The 18,441-nt window shown below is 44.0% G+C and overlaps 1 protein-coding gene and 1 long non-coding RNA gene across 4 annotated transcripts in view; one reads left to right on the top strand and one right to left on the bottom strand.

Annotated features, from left to right (window-relative positions):
- Positions 1–1,824: 1,824 nt before the first annotated feature.
- LOC150059601 (uncharacterized) lies at positions 1,825–3,436 on the bottom strand. Its single transcript, XR_016536464.1, has 3 exons — positions 3,311–3,436; positions 1,948–1,995; positions 1,825–1,866 (listed from the first exon to the last, which is right to left on the bottom strand). It is a non-coding gene; the product is annotated as an uncharacterized LOC150059601 (long non-coding RNA).
- Positions 3,080–18,441, top strand: part of Nhsl1 (NHS like 1) — a 212,845-nt gene continuing 197,483 nt past the window's right edge. For all 3 annotated transcript variants that reach the window (XM_090338044.1, XM_090338046.1, XM_090338049.1), the window contains exon 1: positions 3,080–3,452. In XM_090338044.1, coding sequence (XP_090194170.1) covers positions 3,167–3,452 — 286 coding nt within the window. In that variant the 5' untranslated portion in view covers positions 3,080–3,166. The remainder of the gene's footprint in view (positions 3,453–18,441) is intronic.

Here is an 18,441-nt window from a genome sequence, read left to right on the forward strand (position 1 = left end):
TATTTGTACTTTACTTTGTATTTGCTTTTGGAATAAAAATATATATATATATTCCCTAAGTATGTATTTATGCTTCTTCAGTGTTGGTCTTAGGGACTTCAGGGCTCCTTCCTTGCTTTCTCAGTTCCTGATGAGTATTGGGGCTGAGATGATCATTGTCAGAGAACACAGCCCAGACACTGAACTTGGTGGCATTATATTCTACTTGGGATAAACTGGTATATGGTTTTTGTTCTGTTATATATATATATATTACTTAATAGACGGTAAGTGGGAGATGGTTACTCATGCATAAGAAGACAAATAATTGATGCCAAATCAATTATAATGACTAGATGCAGAAATTGAGGGTCAGAATACAAATATGCCATGACTAAAGATGGAGGAGGTTTTCTTGTTTTGGGTGATGCTGGGATTTCAGAGCCTCCACATTACTAAACAAGTACTCCACCACTGAGCTACACCCCTGCTAGAATGGAAATTGTTGTTCTGAGACAGTATCTTGTGTGTGTGTGTGGGGGGGGTGGTCAAGGGGCTGGAACTCGGCCTGGGCTCTGCCCCTGAGCTCTTCAGTCTTTCTAGAGGTTAACTGGAGATAAGAGTGTCAGGTCCTTTTGTGCCGGGCTGGCTTTGAACCTTGATCCTCAGATCTCAGCCTCCTGAGTAGCGGATTACAGGTGTGAGCCACTGTGCCCGGCTTTTGAGACAATATTTTATAATGTATCCCCAAGCTGCTTTTGCCTCTGGAGTGCTGAGATCATCAAACTTGGTTCCATACCCTGCTTTGAAACAGAAGTTTTGTGGGGTTTTTTGTGGGTCACGGGGCTTGAACTCTGGGCTTGGGCACTGTCCCCGAGCTTCTTCAGCTCAAGGCTACCACCCTACCCTCAGCCCCACTTCCCTTTTTCTAGTGATTAATTGGAGATAAGAGCTTGAGCCTCCATGACCTACTGAAACAGAAGATTTGATAAAATGATTTCACTGCTCCAGAAATTGATTATAGGTTCCATACACAACTAGAATATGTAATAAAGAGAACTCGTGGTATGCATGTAAAAAGCAACCTAATTTATCTACTAGTATTTAAGAATTTGAGGGCTGGAGTATAACTCAGTGGTAGAACAATTGAGTTTGATTTGATCTCTAGTGCTACCAAAACAAATTCTGTTCATTGTGCCCCAATATTACAAATTTATAAAATATCATTGCCAGACTTTAATAATATCATGCCTGTAATCCGAGCTACTTAGGATGATGAGATCTGAGGATTTCTGTTGGAAGTCAGCCCCAGGCAGACAAATCAGAGATTCTTTCCTCCATTTAACCAGCAAGAAAAAAGAGAAATAGAGGACTGGCTCAAGTGGTAGAGCACTAGCCTTCAGTAAAAATGCTAAGGGAGAGCGCCAGGCCCTGAGTTTAAAGACCCAGAACCAGTCTTCATATGCATACATACACACTGGCACAAAACAACTAGTATGTAGGAATCCAATGTCCATCAACTGAGTGCATCAAACAAAATTTGTCATCTCCACACACGTGTGTGTGTGTGTGTGTGTGTGTGTGTGTGTGTGGTGTGTGATGTGATAAAATGCTCTAGAATAGTTTGTAGTAATCTAACAGTGAACAAGTACTGAATTATACACTTCAAACAGGCAACCTATGTTGCCTGGAACTTTGAAATATGCATGTTGTATTTCGGATGGCAGGGAGGAGGCCATGCTGGTTAGTAGCATCACACATAACCTTTCTCTAGCCGGTGTTTAAGATCCACAAACATTTCTCATCCACAAGAAACAAACTCGTTGACAAGTTTATTTCTAGGCATTTTGTTTGGACATCAGCAGTTCATTTTGCCTCCCAGGTAGTCTGAGTAGGAGAGATGAGATTAGTGGCACATACTGTAGTAAGTGAAGAACACCGAAAGGACGGAAAAAGTTGGTTCAGTACCTTAAATGCAGAGCTTCTGTGTTCGTGCTGGTTTCCTTGGCTTTGTTCCTATTGGGCAGAGAAGGAAGACAGGAAGACACGAGTATATCAAGCTCTGCTCTGGAAGACTGGTTCCAAGGACCTGGGTCTCCCTCTCCCCCGCCCTCCCCCGCCCCTCCGCAGCAATGAGGGTCAAGACACCAAAGATTTGTGAGCAAATAGGCCAGTGTGATTTCTGGCTTGGGGATATTGGAATCAATCTCCTTCCCTGAAGGTTCGAGTTAGTGGGTGTCCCCAGACCGTGATCTCCCGGGCCTTTGGCTCAGAGGTCAGGGTTCAAGGCTTCTGGTCCCGGGCTGGCTGTCACCGGCCGCTGGCACGGCTCGGGTGGAGAGGGTGGGACGCGCGGGTGTGACGACTCTCCAAGCCTTTTCTGATGGGGGGGGCCCACCGGACCGAATGATGGCATCCTCAAGGTCCGCTCCAGGGACCCAGAAGTTGTGACAGCCTTGGCGAGGTCGGGGCGGGGTGGGGGACCCCGCAGGGATTCCGAGGCGTTCCCGAGGGGCGGGGCCGCTGACTCACCGCGAGCCGGGGCGCAGGTGAGCGCGGGCCGAGCGCGCTCCGCCGCGGCCGTCCCGGCGTCTCCGCCCCCGCGGCGCTCGCCCCGCGCCCCGCCCGGGCCGGGGGCGTGGAGGGGGGGCGGAGGCGGCCCGGCGGGGCCGCGGGGCTGTGCGGCCGCGCTCGCCCCGGCAGGGTGCGCTGAGGCGCGGGGCGCGGCGGGCGCGGAGCCGCAGGTGGCTCCCGGGCCGGCCCTTTTCTCCTCCCCCTTTCCTTTCTCCCGCCGGCCTCCCTCCCTCCCTCCCTCGCCAGTGGCGGCCGCACTTCCCCCGCTTCCTCCTCCTCTCCAGTCCGGAGGGAGGGAAGGGGCCGCCGGCTCTTTCCTGCCTGCTGCAAAGTTCGGCGGGACTCGCGAGCGCCCGCCGCCCGGCCCGCCCGGAGCCGCTCCGCGTCCCGCAGCCCGGGAACCCCGCGAGTGGAAGCCGCCGCCGCCGCTGCGCGCCCGCCTCGCCCGCTCGCCCGTCGGGCGGTCCGTCCAGCCGGCCCGGCCTCTCCCGCTCGGCGCCCCGCCGCCGCCGGGACTTCTCTTTGTGTTGGATGCGGCCGACTCGCGCCCCGCGCCGACGGGGGGCGGATTGAGGGCCGCTCCCGCCCCGGGCCCCGCGCCCCCCTCCTCGCCATGCCGTTCCACCAGAGGACCGTGGAGCCCGCGCGGCTGCGGCGGCCCGAGGCGGCGGCCGGGGCTGCGGACGCGCCGCTCTTCCGCTCGCTGGAGCAGGTCAGCTCGCACACCCTGGTCTGCCTGCTGGCGCAGCTGGCCGACCTGTCGCGCTGTGCCGGGGACATCTTCGGCGAGCTCGAGGGCCAGGCGGCCGCTCTGGGACAGCGCACCGCCCGGCTGCACCGGCGCCTCGACGCCCTGCACGCCGCCGCCGCGCGCCTGGACCACCGCCGAGTGAAAATCCGTGAGTGGCCGGCGGGTCGGGGGAGGGGAGGACGGCGGGGAGGGTCGGGGCGACGACGGCTCCCTCCCGCCCCCTGGCGGCCGCCGAGGGACTCCTAGAGTCCCGCGAGTGGTCGGGCCTCGGGTGGGGGGCCGACCTGGCCGGAGGGAGGCCGCGCAAGGTGCTGCGCCCTGGGCGCCTTCCACACGGGGCGTCCGCGAGCGCTCCCGGGGACGGGCGCGTCCCGCGGTACCTGTCTAGTCATGCCATGTCTTGTCTGTTGGTCTGTCTGTCGGTCTGTCTGGCACCCGGAGGGGGTCCCGTGGATGCTACAGACAGGAGCAGCCATGGCCGTGGGAAGATTACCTGTTTGAGAAGACATGGGTGTGGGATGGTTACGGTGCTTTAGGCTTCAGCCAGATGGGTTTGGACAAGTCCCTGGGGATCTCGGGGAGTGTTGTCGTCGCTTTGCCCCTGCGCCGAGTCTTCACCTGCCTTCTCCTCTACAAAGTATGCTGACCTTTGGTTCAAGGTTCCCCCACCCCTTGGGGCGCTGGGTTTTGTTTGCTCCCCCAGGCCCCTCAGCTGGGTATTGTTCAGAGGACCTCGACCTTGAGCCGGGGTCTCAGAATCCATTCTTCCCTTGGCTTCCACCAGCCCTGAAAATCAAGTCTGTGTCTTGACATTAGTAATAATCTCTCTCCAAGCACTCGTTTCATTTCAGCAGCTTAACTGGCTTTGGCGATTGAAGCAACTGGAATTTCCTGCTGGCCCCAAAGCAGGGAGACTTCTAGTGTGATGTACTTAAGTACACGGACATGCTGATCATACGTGTAAAGAGTGAACCAGGACGATTGATGGGTTGTAGGGTGGGAGGGGAGATATAGGTGTGACACTGGCCTAGCTTTCAATAGTTGTGAATGAAACCTGCCTCATTTAAAATCACATCACAGACAACCTCCAATTTCGTATTTTCCAGATTGCTAGACAAAAAATCTAGTTAGATTTTTAACTATCATCCAACCCAAGAGTTCAGATTTTCCACAGTTTAATCCTACTATTTCTGTGTTAGTTGAATGCATCTTTCTTCAAGTTGTACAATTGTGATGTGATGGTTTTACATTTTCACAGTTAATGTCAGATTGTTCTGTCAACACACCCTTATGAGCTGTGGACAGCTCTTAACCTGGGAGAGAGGGATGGGATCAGAGGGGTGGAAAGTCAAAGGGATCTCATAAAATTGTCGGGACACAATATATCTACTTAATATGAGTAATGACTTCTAATGACCTCCTCCATAAGTGAATATTGTCTTAGGGGACTCAGCATGAGGATTACTAGTTGCTTCTGTGTGTGTGTGTGTGTGTGTGTGTGTGTGTGTGATGTCTACATGGGTGACTGAGAGTTTCACTCTTGACAGTGTGATGAGATAGATCTGACTTCTGGGTGAATAATCTGTTGTGGGAACTTAAAAAAATAAAAAAGAGGAAACACATTCTGTTGTATGGAATGAAGTGTTGCCAGATTGTAGAATCACAAAGAAGAGCGAAGTTAGAATCTTGAAACTAAAATAGAAAAATAAGAGGGCAGCACAGGATTGTGACCTAGTGGGTAGAGTGCTTGCCTAGCATGCACAAAGTCCTGAGTTCAATCCCTTGGTACTACATATACAGAAAAAGTATATATGTCCAAGTAGGCTACATTATGTATAAAGAGATCCCTCAAATTCTGTTAGCTAAAGTTGTTAATACTTGGGTGATTGAAATAATTCCTTTCTCATGAGTTTGTCTGATTCTTAGATAACTTTGATTTAATACCAGAAATCATGGCTAATCATTTTTTTATGATCACAAAAGAAGGCATTCTATTCAGTATAATTACACCTGAGAACACAGTTATGCCTCCAGAGATGAAAGCTGAAGTATAAAGACATGATTAGTTTTTGTGTTTCTACCCTTTCAAACAGGCAACTTATATTTTATATGCAACTTATATTTTATATGTTAAAAGTAATGAATTGTTTTCTTTCTATTCATCATACGTTAAGGTCTTTTAAAAAACACCTTAAGCCTTGTTCCTGTCCAGATGCTACATTGGTGTTTTGTCCTGTTTCAGGTCTTCAGAGGAATGTCTTTCATTAGGGTGTGTAGAGTCCTAGATTTGTAGACTTTGAATTGACCTTAAAGGCCATCTATTTCATTAACTTATAACCAGAGGGCCAACGAGATGAAGTGATTCACTCTTGCCAGGTCCCCATCCCCCACCAAGAGGGGGTTAATAGCATTCCATGGGAACTCACACCTTCCAGTTGGCTTGCATACTTTCTCAGGAAGTATGTAGCCTTCCCTTTGGAGTATGTCAAATGGAGAACAGTTTAGATACTTCCCATACGAATCCTATGATAGTTAACTTAATCCTGTGTGTGTGTGTGTGTGTGTGTGTGTGTGTGTGTGTGTGTGTGTCAGTGTGTCAGTGTGCGCCAGTTCTGAGGCTTGAACTCAGGGCCTAGGTACTGTCTGTGAGTGTTATTTGGTCAAGGCTAGTGCTCTATCACTTGAGCCAGCTCCTCTGCTGGTGGTTAATTGGAGGTAAGAGTCTCATGAACTTTGCTGTCTGGGCTAGCTCTCAGTTGGGATCCTTAGATCTCAGCCTTCTAAATAGCTAGAATTATTCTTACCAGGTGGATCTGTTAACCACTTTTCCAAGAAGCACAGGAAGTGACAACACCATCATTGGCTGATAGGTCTTTACCACACTAGGTCAGTGAACAGTTTTTTTTTTTTGCCAGTCCTTGGCTTGGGCTCAGGGCCTGAGCTTTGTCCTTGAGTTTTCTCAAGGCTACAGCTCTACCACTTGAGCCACAGAACCACTTCTGGCATTTTTTTCTTTGTATGTGGTACCGAGGAATCGAACCCAGGTCTTTGTGCGTGCTAGGCAAGCACTCTACCACTAGGCCAAACTCCCGGCCTGACAGTTTGACTAGTTTGACCTTTGTCTGACTGGTCTTTGCAAAACAACCAGCGTTTTAATTCTGTAAACCAGACCTGCTGACAGGTATATTGTCAGGCTTGCTGTTCTTCATGTGTCTTGTGAAGAAAATCTCTCTCTTTTGTCATAAGCTGAGGATGCACACATTCCTGTATTCCTTGAAACCTTGTCTGATGATTGCACTGGGATAAAAATGTTCCCATGTATCCATTATAGGATCAGGGTGTACTGGCATTTACTAGGACCGAAGTTGTGTGTTACATCTGTGCTTTCCTCAGTTAACTCCTTAAGATCAAAGATGGCCACATTTTCTTTTTCTAGACCGTAGAGTGGTACCTAGATTGTGATAACTCAGTAGATACTTGAAATGAACAAATACTTATTTCTTGTGGTGTTTTTTGGACAGGAAGAATAACTGAAAATATTAAGGAATGGCCTAGGACTATGGCTTAGTGGTAGAATGCTTGCCTAACATGCATGAAACCCTGGGTTTACTTCCTCAGTACCACAGAAACAGAAATGGTGCTGTGGCTCAAGTGGTAGAGAGCTAGGCTGGAACAAAAGAAGCGCAGGGACAGCACCCAGGCTCTGAGTTCAAGCTCTAGGACTTGCACAAAAACAAAACAAAACCAAAAAATAAAAACAAGACAAAAAACAAAAACATTAAGGAAGAAGTACAATATTGTCTGTTACAAATCTAAGTGAGTAAGACACTTAAACAATGTAAACTTATGGGCCAGGAGTTTAGCCTAGTGATAGAGTGCTTGCCTAGCATGAATGAAGACTTAGGATCAATTCCTTGGTACCACATACCACATAGAAAAAGCCAGAAATGATGCTGTGGCTCAAGTGGTAGAGCTCTAGCCTTGAGAAAGCCCAAGAACAGTGCCCAGGCCCTGAGTTCAAGGCCCAAGACTAGCCCCCCCCAAATGTAAACTTACTACTGTTTTAAGCACTTATGCTTCACTATATCTAGTCCTTTTTGTAAAGTTTAATTCTCATTAATTTTGCTGACCCAAAAAATAAGGCATCATTGAAAATAATGTCAACAGTCTGAAATAGGAATTACATATAACTGGCACTCTAAAAATTTTACTGTGTGGAAATCAATAGATATGCAACCTAATAGTCTTGTCTTATTTTTAAGCCCTGTGTGATTTTATTCTAAAAGAAGAGCTGTATTGAGACAAAAATTCTCACTGTATACTTTACCTATAAACAGCTTTATTGAGATAAATTTTCTCCCTCTACAACTCATTTAAAGTACACAGTTCAGTGGTTTTTAGTATAATTGGAGTTAGCAACATCATTACAACGAATTTTAGACCATTTCCAGATCTCCAAAGAAATCTCCCTATTCATTAACAGTTTTTCTCTGTTTCCTTTTTAATAAACTTCCCATTTTGGGCAACCAGTTCTCTGTTTTCCGTCTCTACAGATTTGACTGTTCTAAATGTTACTTACAAGCAGAATCATACAATATGTGGTTATTTTACTGGCTTTCTTTACTTAGATACTTTCTATAAGATTCCTATTACCTCTTTTCAGAGTTCATGCTTTATTTATTTATTTTTTTGCTAATTAATCGTAACTTCTACACATATATTACTTCTGTGTGAAAAATGTTTCTTTCATCCTGGTGCCAGAAGCTCATGTCTGTAATCTCAGCTACTCAGGGGTCTGAGAAAAAGCCAGAAGTGGCACCGTAGCTCAAGTGGTAGAGCTAGCTTTGAGCAAATAAAAGCTCAGGACAGCACCCAGGCCCTGAGTTAGTTCAAGTCCCAGGACCAGTATACACATGAAAACGAGCGAGAGTCCCAGACTCTTCTGAAACCCTTCAGACCAGTTTCCAGCATGTCTAAGAAGTGCTTCTCTGAGCAGACAGTTTGGGTGTATGGCATGGCGGGAGAGCACCTTGAGCTGGGAATTGAGAGACTGAACTGGCTTCATCATCTGTGCCATGGTCTAGTGCAGAGGAATGTATACATGTCTGCAGGCCTGGTTTTCCTTAACTGTAAAATAGACATGTTGACTAAGTAATCCTTGTCTGTCTTTATACTTTCAGCATTTTGTGACTTGTTTGTTTATTGTTTGCTTGCTTGGATTCCAGATTGTCCAGAAACTCTTCATCTTCCTGTCTGAGTCTGTGGAGTGGTGGGATTACAAGCATGTACCTGCCTTATTTTACTGGTACTGAGGGTTGAACTCAGGGCCTGGGCACTGTCCCTTAGCTTTTCTGCCTAGGGATGACACTCTACCTTTGAACCATAGGTTCACTTCCAGCTTTATGCTAGTTAAAGATAAGTCTCATGGGCTTTCTTGCCTGGGCTAGCTTTGAACTGCAATCCTCAGATCTTAGCTTCCTGATGACAGACATGAGCCACCAGAGCCTGGCTTATTCTGCCTTTTTAAACAGAAGTTTTGAATCCTTTGATGAACATCTCCCTAATGCTTACCTTTTGTAGCTCCTGGTAACTTGGCTTCTGTGAGTTAGACTTTTCCTATTGGATAATTCTAACTTTTACTATTTGAAAAGATGAGATGTGGATCTAACCTTGATCAATAATTCCTTTGATATTTTTTTTCTCCCAAAGGGAAAAGGTCTGAGCTTGATAGATAGGCGTTTACCACTTGAGTCACTCTTGTAGCCCTTTTTAGTTTTAATTTCAATTTTTTAAATTTAAATTTAAAATCTTTTTTATTTTCTCAGTCCTGGAACTTGAACTCAGGGCTTGAGCACTGTCTTAGGCTGTCTAAGCCAAGTTCTCTACCACTTGAGCCATGACAGCACTTCTGGCTTTTTCTATGTATTTGGTACCAAGGAATCAAACCAAGGGCTTCCTTCGTTCATGCTAGGCAAGCATTCTACCTCTAGGCCCATTATTGTCTTTGTTTCTACTAGGGTCTTATTTTTGCTTCCTTTTGAATAGGGTCATCCTGTTGCATTGCTAGGATGACAGATAGGCACCATTATTATGCCTATTTTTCCATTGAGATGAGACCTTGCAAACCTTTTGCTTGAGCAGACTTCAAACTGCAGTTCTCCTGATCTCAGCTTCTCAGCTAGGATTAGGTTTGAGGTTCTTTGCCTGGCTTATTCTGATTCTTATTTGAAGCTTTTAAATAAAATCTTTGTGTCTGAAATGAACTTTTAATGACCACAGGGACTCTTTCAAGTAATATTTTATTCACGAGATAGCGTGTGGATTAAAGGGTTAGTCATTTTCCAAAACAGATCAGGCAGGTACTTGTTTTAGATTTGTGTGTTCTTCCCATAGTACAATCATACCTTCCTTCACAGCTTTAAAAATGCTAATGTCCTTGCAGAACAAATATTGTGTTTAAATGTATTTCAGTTACGTACGGATTGCTGAAAAAGCTTATTTTTTGAATTATGATTGTATGCATTTTTAAGTCAAAACATCAGTTTGTTCATGGACTCTTGGGTATCCAATATTAAAAAAAACTACCAACATTTGTAGTAATTTGTTTTCCTCTACTGTAGAGAAAAATCCCATATTAAAATGCCAACTGTATATGTTGTTTCAGAATTGAGACTAGCAAATTAAAACATTGAAGGAACAAAATGGAATTATTTGAGTTCCTTAGCATTTTGAACAAAAATTTGAAAGCAGAAAAATAGTGCAACATTTTCACATTTTCTTCTTATAGTAAGTTTGTTTGTTTGTTTGTTTGTTTCTTTTTTTTGGTTAGCTGTGGAGTTTGAACTCTGGGCCTGAGTACTGTCCCTGAGCTCTTCAGCTGAAGGCTAGTGCTCTACTATTTGAGCCACTCCTTCTAGTTTTCTTGGAAATAAGAGTCTGACAGACTTTTGTGTCTGGGCTGGCTTTGAACTGTGATCCTGAGATCTCAGCCTCATGAGTAGCTAGGATTACAGGTGTCAGCCACTGGTGCCTGGCTTCCCATTGTAAGTTTTATTTTATTTATTTATTTATTTTTGCCAGTCCTGGGCTTGAGCTCAGGGCCTGAGCACTATCCTTGGACTTTCTCAAGGTTAGAGCTCCACCACTTGATCCTCAGCACCACTTCTGACTTTTTTCCTTGTATGTGGTAATGAGGAATCGAACCCAGGTCTTTGTGCATGCTAGGCAAGCACTCTACCACTAGGCCAACCTCCCAGCCCCTCATTGTAAGTTTTAAAAGTGTAAAATAAAATGACTTATACCTAACTTAAGCAACTAGTAACCTATTTAATTATGCTTTCCCTCAAATTGGTTTATATGTTGGAACGAATGAATCTTGGGGAAAGTAAAGTTCAAGCTGGACACTGGTGATTCATTTCTGTCATTTGAGCTACTCAGGAGATCTGCCCTTGGCAGTTGAAAGCTAGCCTGGGCAAGAAAGTGCCTGAGACTCTTCTCTCCAAAAACTAGCCAAAAGCCAGAAGGAGAACATAATCCTTGAGTGGTAAAAGCTAAGTTACAGCACCCAGGTCCTGAGTTCAAGCTCTAGTACTGATACACAAGCACCACCTCCCTCCCACCCACCCCACTCTGTACCAAGAATGTAATGCTACCAGATTCAATCTGTGTTTCTGATTATGAGGACCTCTCCAGACAGGTGGCTGGCTCTTTGCCACCACAGATGCAGGGTTTAGGGAAACTGAATCATAGAAACTAGAAGATAAAGGCAGACAAAGCAAGAGGAGTTAGTATACCAGATAAACAGAAGAGCATTTGGATTGGAAATCCCAGATGTTCTGCATGGTACTCTTCAAGCTCTGGGGCTTGAACTCAGGGCCTGGGCACTGTCCCTGAGCTGCTTCTGCTCAAGGCTAGCACTCTACTACTCTAGCCACAGCACTACTTTCCTTCTTTTGTTTATATGGTACTGAAGAATCAAACCCAGGTGTTCATGCATGCTAGGCATGCTAAGCACTCTACCACCAAGCCACATTCTGTGCCCCTGCATGGGACTCTTAAGCATCTCTGGCTCCAGAGAGGAATGTGTGCCTTGCCTGGATTTTCTCAGCCTCCTAGGGACTCAGCATGGGGTTTAGGCACACTGCCTTCCCCTGGGGAAGATAGATGTTCTCTATCTCTCTCCTCACCCTTTCACCCCTCATTTCTTCCCTTTGTGGGAACTGGAGAGCAGCTCCCACTTAGCTTCCTCACATGGAAGAGCTGTCTGAAATGCTTCTGAAACATGTCCCACAGGATAACCTGAGGCTCCACCCAAGCTTGATCTCACTGGCTCATGCAGCATTTGATGGGTTCAACTTAAACCTAGTCTTTTGGAACTGTGGGCAGGGTTTCATTCATCTCCCTGTTTCCCACACTTTCTGAGTCATCACATTCCCAGAACCTCCCTTGGAAATTCTGAATCAGTGGCTGGTATAAGGCCAGGAATGGGCCTCCCTTGCTAACAAGTATCCCCAGGTAATTTGATAAACCAAGTCTTGGAAGTTGCCAGACTCTGTTGTATGCTGTGAATCTGCCCTTTCGGGCTGTAGGGAATGCAGATACTCATACCCTAGTGCATTTTGCCTTATTCTGCTAGTGCCTGAGGGTGAGATCACAAACCCAGATCTTGTCCTTCAGCACTGACCTACCTACCTTCCTTCCTTCCTTCCTTCCTTCCTTCCTTCCTTCCTTCCTTCCTTCCTTCCTTCCTTCCTTCCTTCCTTATTTATTTATTTATTTTTGTGCCAGTCCTGGGGCTTGAACTCAGGGCCCTGAACACTGTGCCTGAGTTTCTTTTGCCTAAGGCTAACACTCTTATCACTTGAGCCACATTGCTACTTGTGGCGTTTTCTGTTTATGTGGTGCTGAGTAATTGAACCTAGGGCTTCATGCATGCTAGGCAAGCACTCTACAACTAAGTTATATTCCCAGCCCTCATTTTATTTTTTTCGTGTTGTTTGTGAGACAGAGTTTCTCTGTGGTCCAGGCTGGCTTTGCACTTGTGATCTTCCAGCCTCAGTTTTCTGAATACTTGAACCATTCTTTATCACATTTCTAGGAGGAAAAAAAATGTGTTTTGAACCTAAATTGTCAATTTTTATGACATCTAACTTAAAGGACTTATCTGTACTTTTGTGGGATGGTGGCACAGCATAAAATAGTGATTTTAAATGCTGATAGCATATTTTGTTCTAAAAAACAAATAAAAACTTCTGTAAGGAGAGGTTCCCCCCCCACCTATGGGATGATGACAATTTTGTGTTAGTGCTTCTTTATCTTCACTTACTTCTTTGATTTCTTTCACAGCAAAAATCAGCTCAGATTATTCCTATAGGGAAATCTTTTATTATGCTTTTCTCCCAATGCCTCTTTGATTAAAAATTGGTACAGGCCTTAACAGACTTCAGAGGATAGTGTATAGTAACTAATGGATTCACATTGCAGGATCACAAGGTGAAATTTCAGGGCTTCCTATCTGACCATATTTGGCAACTGATAAAATGTTTGAAGGGACCATAATATGTAGTAAAGGAAATTAAATAAAACAGAGCTGGGCTGCATAATCATATTATGTGTGATTATGCTGGCATCTGAGCTACTGTTGAGTTGAACTACAGTTTCCCAGCTGATGATGTGTTGCTTGGATCACTATGGAGACAGGCAAGCTAGTCTCTAATTTGTAAGATATCCCATTTGTATTAATTAACTAGCTGGTAGACCCGACAGAGAGTTCCAGGCAGCCTGTGTTCTTTACATCTATATGAGTGCTTTGGTTAGTGGACAATCATTCTGTAGCTCAAGTAATCTCAGCATGAATTTTCATTTACCTTATTGAATAGGTAACACATTTACATTATTTTAGATACAGGTATAAAAATATATACATACACACATATTCAAAGATTATGGCTCCTTTTCTGCCAGTCACTGCCCGAACTCTACCAGAAACCCCTTTTATCAGTTCCTTCTTATTCTTCTAGGACTTTATTATACAAACAATTGTTATTTTCCCACACATGAAATTTCTGTATATCTTATGGGTCCTCATCATTCATATACGTAATCACAGTATTACTATATTCGTTATTGCAACAGGTATCATTTAGCTAGTATCTGAAAGGGAACCGTATTTGTGAAATCTCAGTTACTTCTATTGCTATTTTTTTTTTTTTGCCAGTCCATGGCTGGAACTCAGGACCTGAGCACTGTCCTTGTGCTTTCTCAAAGCTAGAGCTCTAACAGTTGAGCCATAGCACCACTTCTGGCTTTTTCTATATGTGATATCGAGGAATAAACCTGGATCTTTGTGCATGCTAGGCATGCACTCCACCACTAGGCCAAACTCCCTGCCCCAAGTGCATACATTTTTAAGGTATATTTTCTATATGAGTTTCCTAAGAGATTAAGCTTTTCCTATATTAAAAAAGGGAAAGAGAGAAAGGACTTCTATTAAATGTGTTTGTAACAACAGATTGAGTTTATTTGAAAGTAGAGGTTTTCTGCCTTTTATCTGGGTACATGAATGTTGAATGTGAATTACTTTCTGGCTTGAGATGGAAATAATAATGATCCTAGGATTGCATTGTTTTGGTATAGAGTGTTTGGTTTTGAGATACTGGCATAGAGTTGCCTAATAAATCCAGCACTAAATTGTACTGGATTGGCCTATTTGGTTTTGCTGGGTTTGTTACAATTCTGACTGCAGTACTAGGTAGTGCTATGGTGTGCAGAATAACAGTGTAGAATGATAGTCATTCTACAACATAGTCATTGGAATAATGTTTTTCTCTGGTTGTTAACTGAGATCCAACAGAAGAGCAAAGGTTGTGCTAAATTAAATACAGAAATAACAAATTAAAGCATTATTAATGAGCATAGACTTGTATACAGCCATTGTTTTATTCAATCTAATAAGTTTTCTGTAAACATTGTGTAAGCCATTACAGGTATGTTGTCATATATCTCTAAGGCAAGGGGATCATGAGTTTGGAGTTATCTTGGGCTACATAGTGATATTTTGATTGAAAAACTCAAGAGTTTTCACTCTTATATGCCATAAAGTGTTTCTGATTGTAAAATTAATATGCATTTATTTTAAATTCCAAACTTTTTTTTTTTTTTTTTTTTTTTGCTAGTCCTGGGCTTGGGCTCAGAATCTGAGCACTGTCCTTGGGATTTTCTCAAGGCCAGAGCTCTACCACTTGAGCCTCAGCACCACTTCCATTTTTTTCTATGTATGTGGTACCGAGGAATTGAACCTGGGTCTTTGTGCATGCTAGGCAAGCACTCTACCATTATACCATTAGGCCAAACTCCTGGCCCCTAAACATTTTTTTTTAAATCAGTCTGGGGCTTGAACTCAGGGCCTGAGCACTGTCCTTGCACTTTTTCAAGGCTGGAGCACTGCCACTCGAGCCATAGCACCACTTATGGCTTTTTCTATATGTGATATCGAGGAATGAACCGGGGTCTTTGTGCATGTTAGGGAAGCACTCTACCACTAGGCCAAACTCCCGGCCCTAAATTCCTGTCCTTGAGAGTGTAGAAAACATTTAAAGTACAGAAAATATAAAGAAGGGGGGAAAAAAAAGACTACTAGAGGGTATATCACTCCAATTCTGTGTGTATGTGTGTGTGTGTACACATGTGTGCACATGTGCCGGAGTCTTGAACTCAGGGCCTGCATATTGTTCCTCAGCTTTTTTGTTCAAGTTTAGGATTCTCCTGTTGATCCACAACACCACTTTTGGCTTTTTTGGTGATTCTTTGGAGATAAGAGTCTCATGGATTTTCCTGCCTGGGATGGCTTTAAGCAGTGATTCTTAGATATCAGACTCCTGAGTAGCTCGGATTACAGAAGTGAGTCATCTGCTTCTGGTTTGCCCATAGCTTTTTGCTCATGCCTGTTGCTCTACCACTTGAGCTACAGCTCTACTTTTGGCTTCTTTGGTGGTCAGTTAGAGATAAGAGTCTTGGTTTTCCTATCTGGGCTGGCTTTGAAGCTTGATCCTCCCATCTCAGCCTCCCTAGTAGCTAGGATTACAGCGTGTGCCATTGGTACCTGTCTTACTCTGTTCTCTTACTCAGTGGTGGTACTGGATAATAGAATTGTGATCCTTAGCCATTACCTTAAAGTAGCTGTCCTCCTAGAGTGGACAGCTTCTGGTAGGAACTTGTTAGCAGTGTAAGATTGTGGCTGGTACCTCAAATTACTAAATCAGAATCCTGGGGGCTGGGTCCATCAGCTTCTGCATAACTGAGTTCCAGGTGGTTTTAAACACCTTGGAGTTGGAGAACAAATGTCTCTATGTCCAGGCCCTGCTGGCCCGAGACCAGAGGAGTGAATCTGCTCAGAGATGTTAGCCTATGCCCTGTTTGGTGTGCAGTGATGACATCTGCCGAAATTGCTGGCATATTCTCTAAAAGCTTCTTTCTGCTGCTGGTCAGAATTGTAGAGGCTTAAGAGTGAATGCTTGTAGGGCTGGAGTGGTAGAGCACTTGCCTAGGGATGGCCCTGGGTTCCAGCCCCAGCTCCATCAAACTACCTCAACACTTCAAATAAGAGTGCTTTTTACAGCTGTCTTGCTTCAGAGGCCCTCTTGATAGAAGCCTTCACTCTTTGGACATTCATAATCTGGCTGCTGGGCTTGTTCTTCATTCCAGAGGTCAAGGGCCACCTCTCTGATTTCCCTTTTCCCAGGAACTTTCAACAGCAGCATCCAGAGGGTAGGGAGGTGACTCAACATGATCACAGGGTAGGAAGGACATCCTTTCTAACCAGAACCTGATCGGAGATGATTATTCTAAATACTGATCAACTTAAAGCTCCTATCTCAGTATTTTAGTGAGGATGCATTCTCAAAGATGTTACTAGGAAAACTTGAGGCAGTCATTTGAAATTTTACTTGTAGATGAAACAAGAATTTAAATACACACACACATGCATACATACACAAACCCAACAAACCTAATTGGTGTTTTCTTGCTTGTAGTGGATTTGTTTTACTTCATCCCAGTATAATTTCATTTGTTCAATTTGTGACTTCCTATTTATGTAATTTACTCTTAACTTAGCTGTTAGTGTGCTATAACTCATTATAGTCTTGGGAGGCAGAAGAAAATTGAAACTGATTAAAAGCAGTAGAGCATAGTGGTTAAGAAAAGAGGGTTGCTAGATGGTAGCAAATAAACACCCAACTTCTCTATGCTTAAGTTTTCTCTTCTGTGAAATGGGCATTGCACTAATACCTTAAATGGTTGCTGCTGGCCGGGAGTTTAGCCTAGTGGTAGAGTGCTTGCCTAGCATGCATGAAGACCCGGGTTCGATTCCTCGGTACCACATACATAGAAAAAAGCGGGAAGTGGTGCTGAGGCTCAAGTGGTAGAGTGCTAGCCTTGAGAAAGTCCAAGGACAGTGCTCAGGCCATGAGCCCAAGCCCAGGACTGGCCAAAAAAAAAAAAAAGAAAAAAAATGGTTGCTGCTAGGATAGAATCAGATAGTGGAAACCAATAAATAAATGATATACAGGTCTCCTTCTGCCCTTTTGGACTGTGTTGGGATGGTAGTAGTGAGGGAGTGGAAGCTTTATGACAGCAGGACATGTTGGATTAGGCTAGTTCCTGAGATGTTTGGGCTTCGGGGGCTGCATCTTGATGGTGGATTCCTGCAGTATTTCTGGTCAGGGGAGGTAAGGTGAGGCACCACAGCTGTGGCGTTACTGTGCAGTGATTGGCAGCTCTATGTAGAACATTTAGATCCAATTGTTTGTTAGCTGGGGCTGCTGGTAGTGCCTTTTTTTTTTTTTCTTTTCATTTCCTAGGGAACTTTAAATGGATGAGGGCCAGCAGTTTTAATAGTCATTTGAGCCAGATACAGCAGTACCCTGATGCAGTTTAGCTTTGGGGAAGCCGGGACAGGATTACAAATTTGAGTAGATATATGAAAAAGAGCCTACCTAAAATAGATTTGTTTTCTTCATTTCTTTTGTTAGAAACACTTTTCATGTGCATCTAGTTTTATCCTTATCTTGAAGACATACCTCATAATTTATAGCTAATATCTATAAATCTCTTGTATCCACTCAGACTACAAGATTATTCACTCATTTTGTATGGGCCTATATTTATATTTTATTTCTGTTCAAAGATTGGGTTGTGTCTGTGTGCATGTTCACAAACAACATGCAAAACATGAAAAATCTTTTCCACTTCCACTGTGAATTTTTTGTAAAAGGATGAGAGTTGTTTATAGACTCCAACAAGCTTTTGGGGAAGTACTTGTTTTTAAATCATGTTGAGCTTGTTGAAAAATATTCCTGTCAAGTCCCATGTAGTTTCACGTGTCAAACATGACTTGAAAATGTTTTCCCCAAGTGGCCATGTCTTGACAATTTATGTGCTTGAGGGAGTTTCTGGGAAGGAATTAAATTCTGGGAGGTCACAGGATTCTTTCAAGTTTGATTTCCAATGTGAAAATGAACTTATGCTTTTTTTGACTTGAACTTGAAAAAAATTCAATGAAGAGCTTTTTGAACTGTACAGTGATTGTATTAAAGGGGACTGGGTTTCCCCAGCTTGGTAGCTAGAAATGAAACCTGACAGTTAAAAATGAAGAGAGAAAGGAAAAAGAAGCAAAAATGCTGAGTCTGGGAAACTGTTCTAGGCACTCAAGTCATCACTATATCAATGTCTCTTTATGTTAATGGGGCAGGACAAAATAAGAAGATTTTTTTTTTCTGTAGTTAAATATTCCCCCTCTCGGAGTATCACTTTGCAGGTTTCTCAGACTTCCTCACTGAAAACATAAGAATAACAAAATTAGAATAATTAGGAAAATCACGGGTTTTACAGTGACATTACAACCAAGTTGTTGGACTCCAAATGTAAATTTCGAATTTCCCTCCCCCTCCCTCCTTCACCCCTATACCTTTGTTTTCTTTCTATTTTCTTTTTTGGCAGTCCTGGGGCTTAAATTCAGAGCTTGACCACTGTCCTTGGGTGTTCTCAAGGCTAGAGCTCTACCATTTGAGCTACAGCACCACTGCCAGCTTTTTCTGTTCATGTGGTACTGAGGATTCCAACCCAGGGCTTCATGCATG

Source organism: Megascapheus bottae, chromosome 8 (genome assembly GCF_031878675.1).
Source record: "Megascapheus bottae isolate mThoBot1 chromosome 8, mThoBot2.hap1, whole genome shotgun sequence".
Classification (NCBI taxonomy): Eukaryota; Metazoa; Chordata; class Mammalia; order Rodentia; family Geomyidae; genus Megascapheus; species Megascapheus bottae.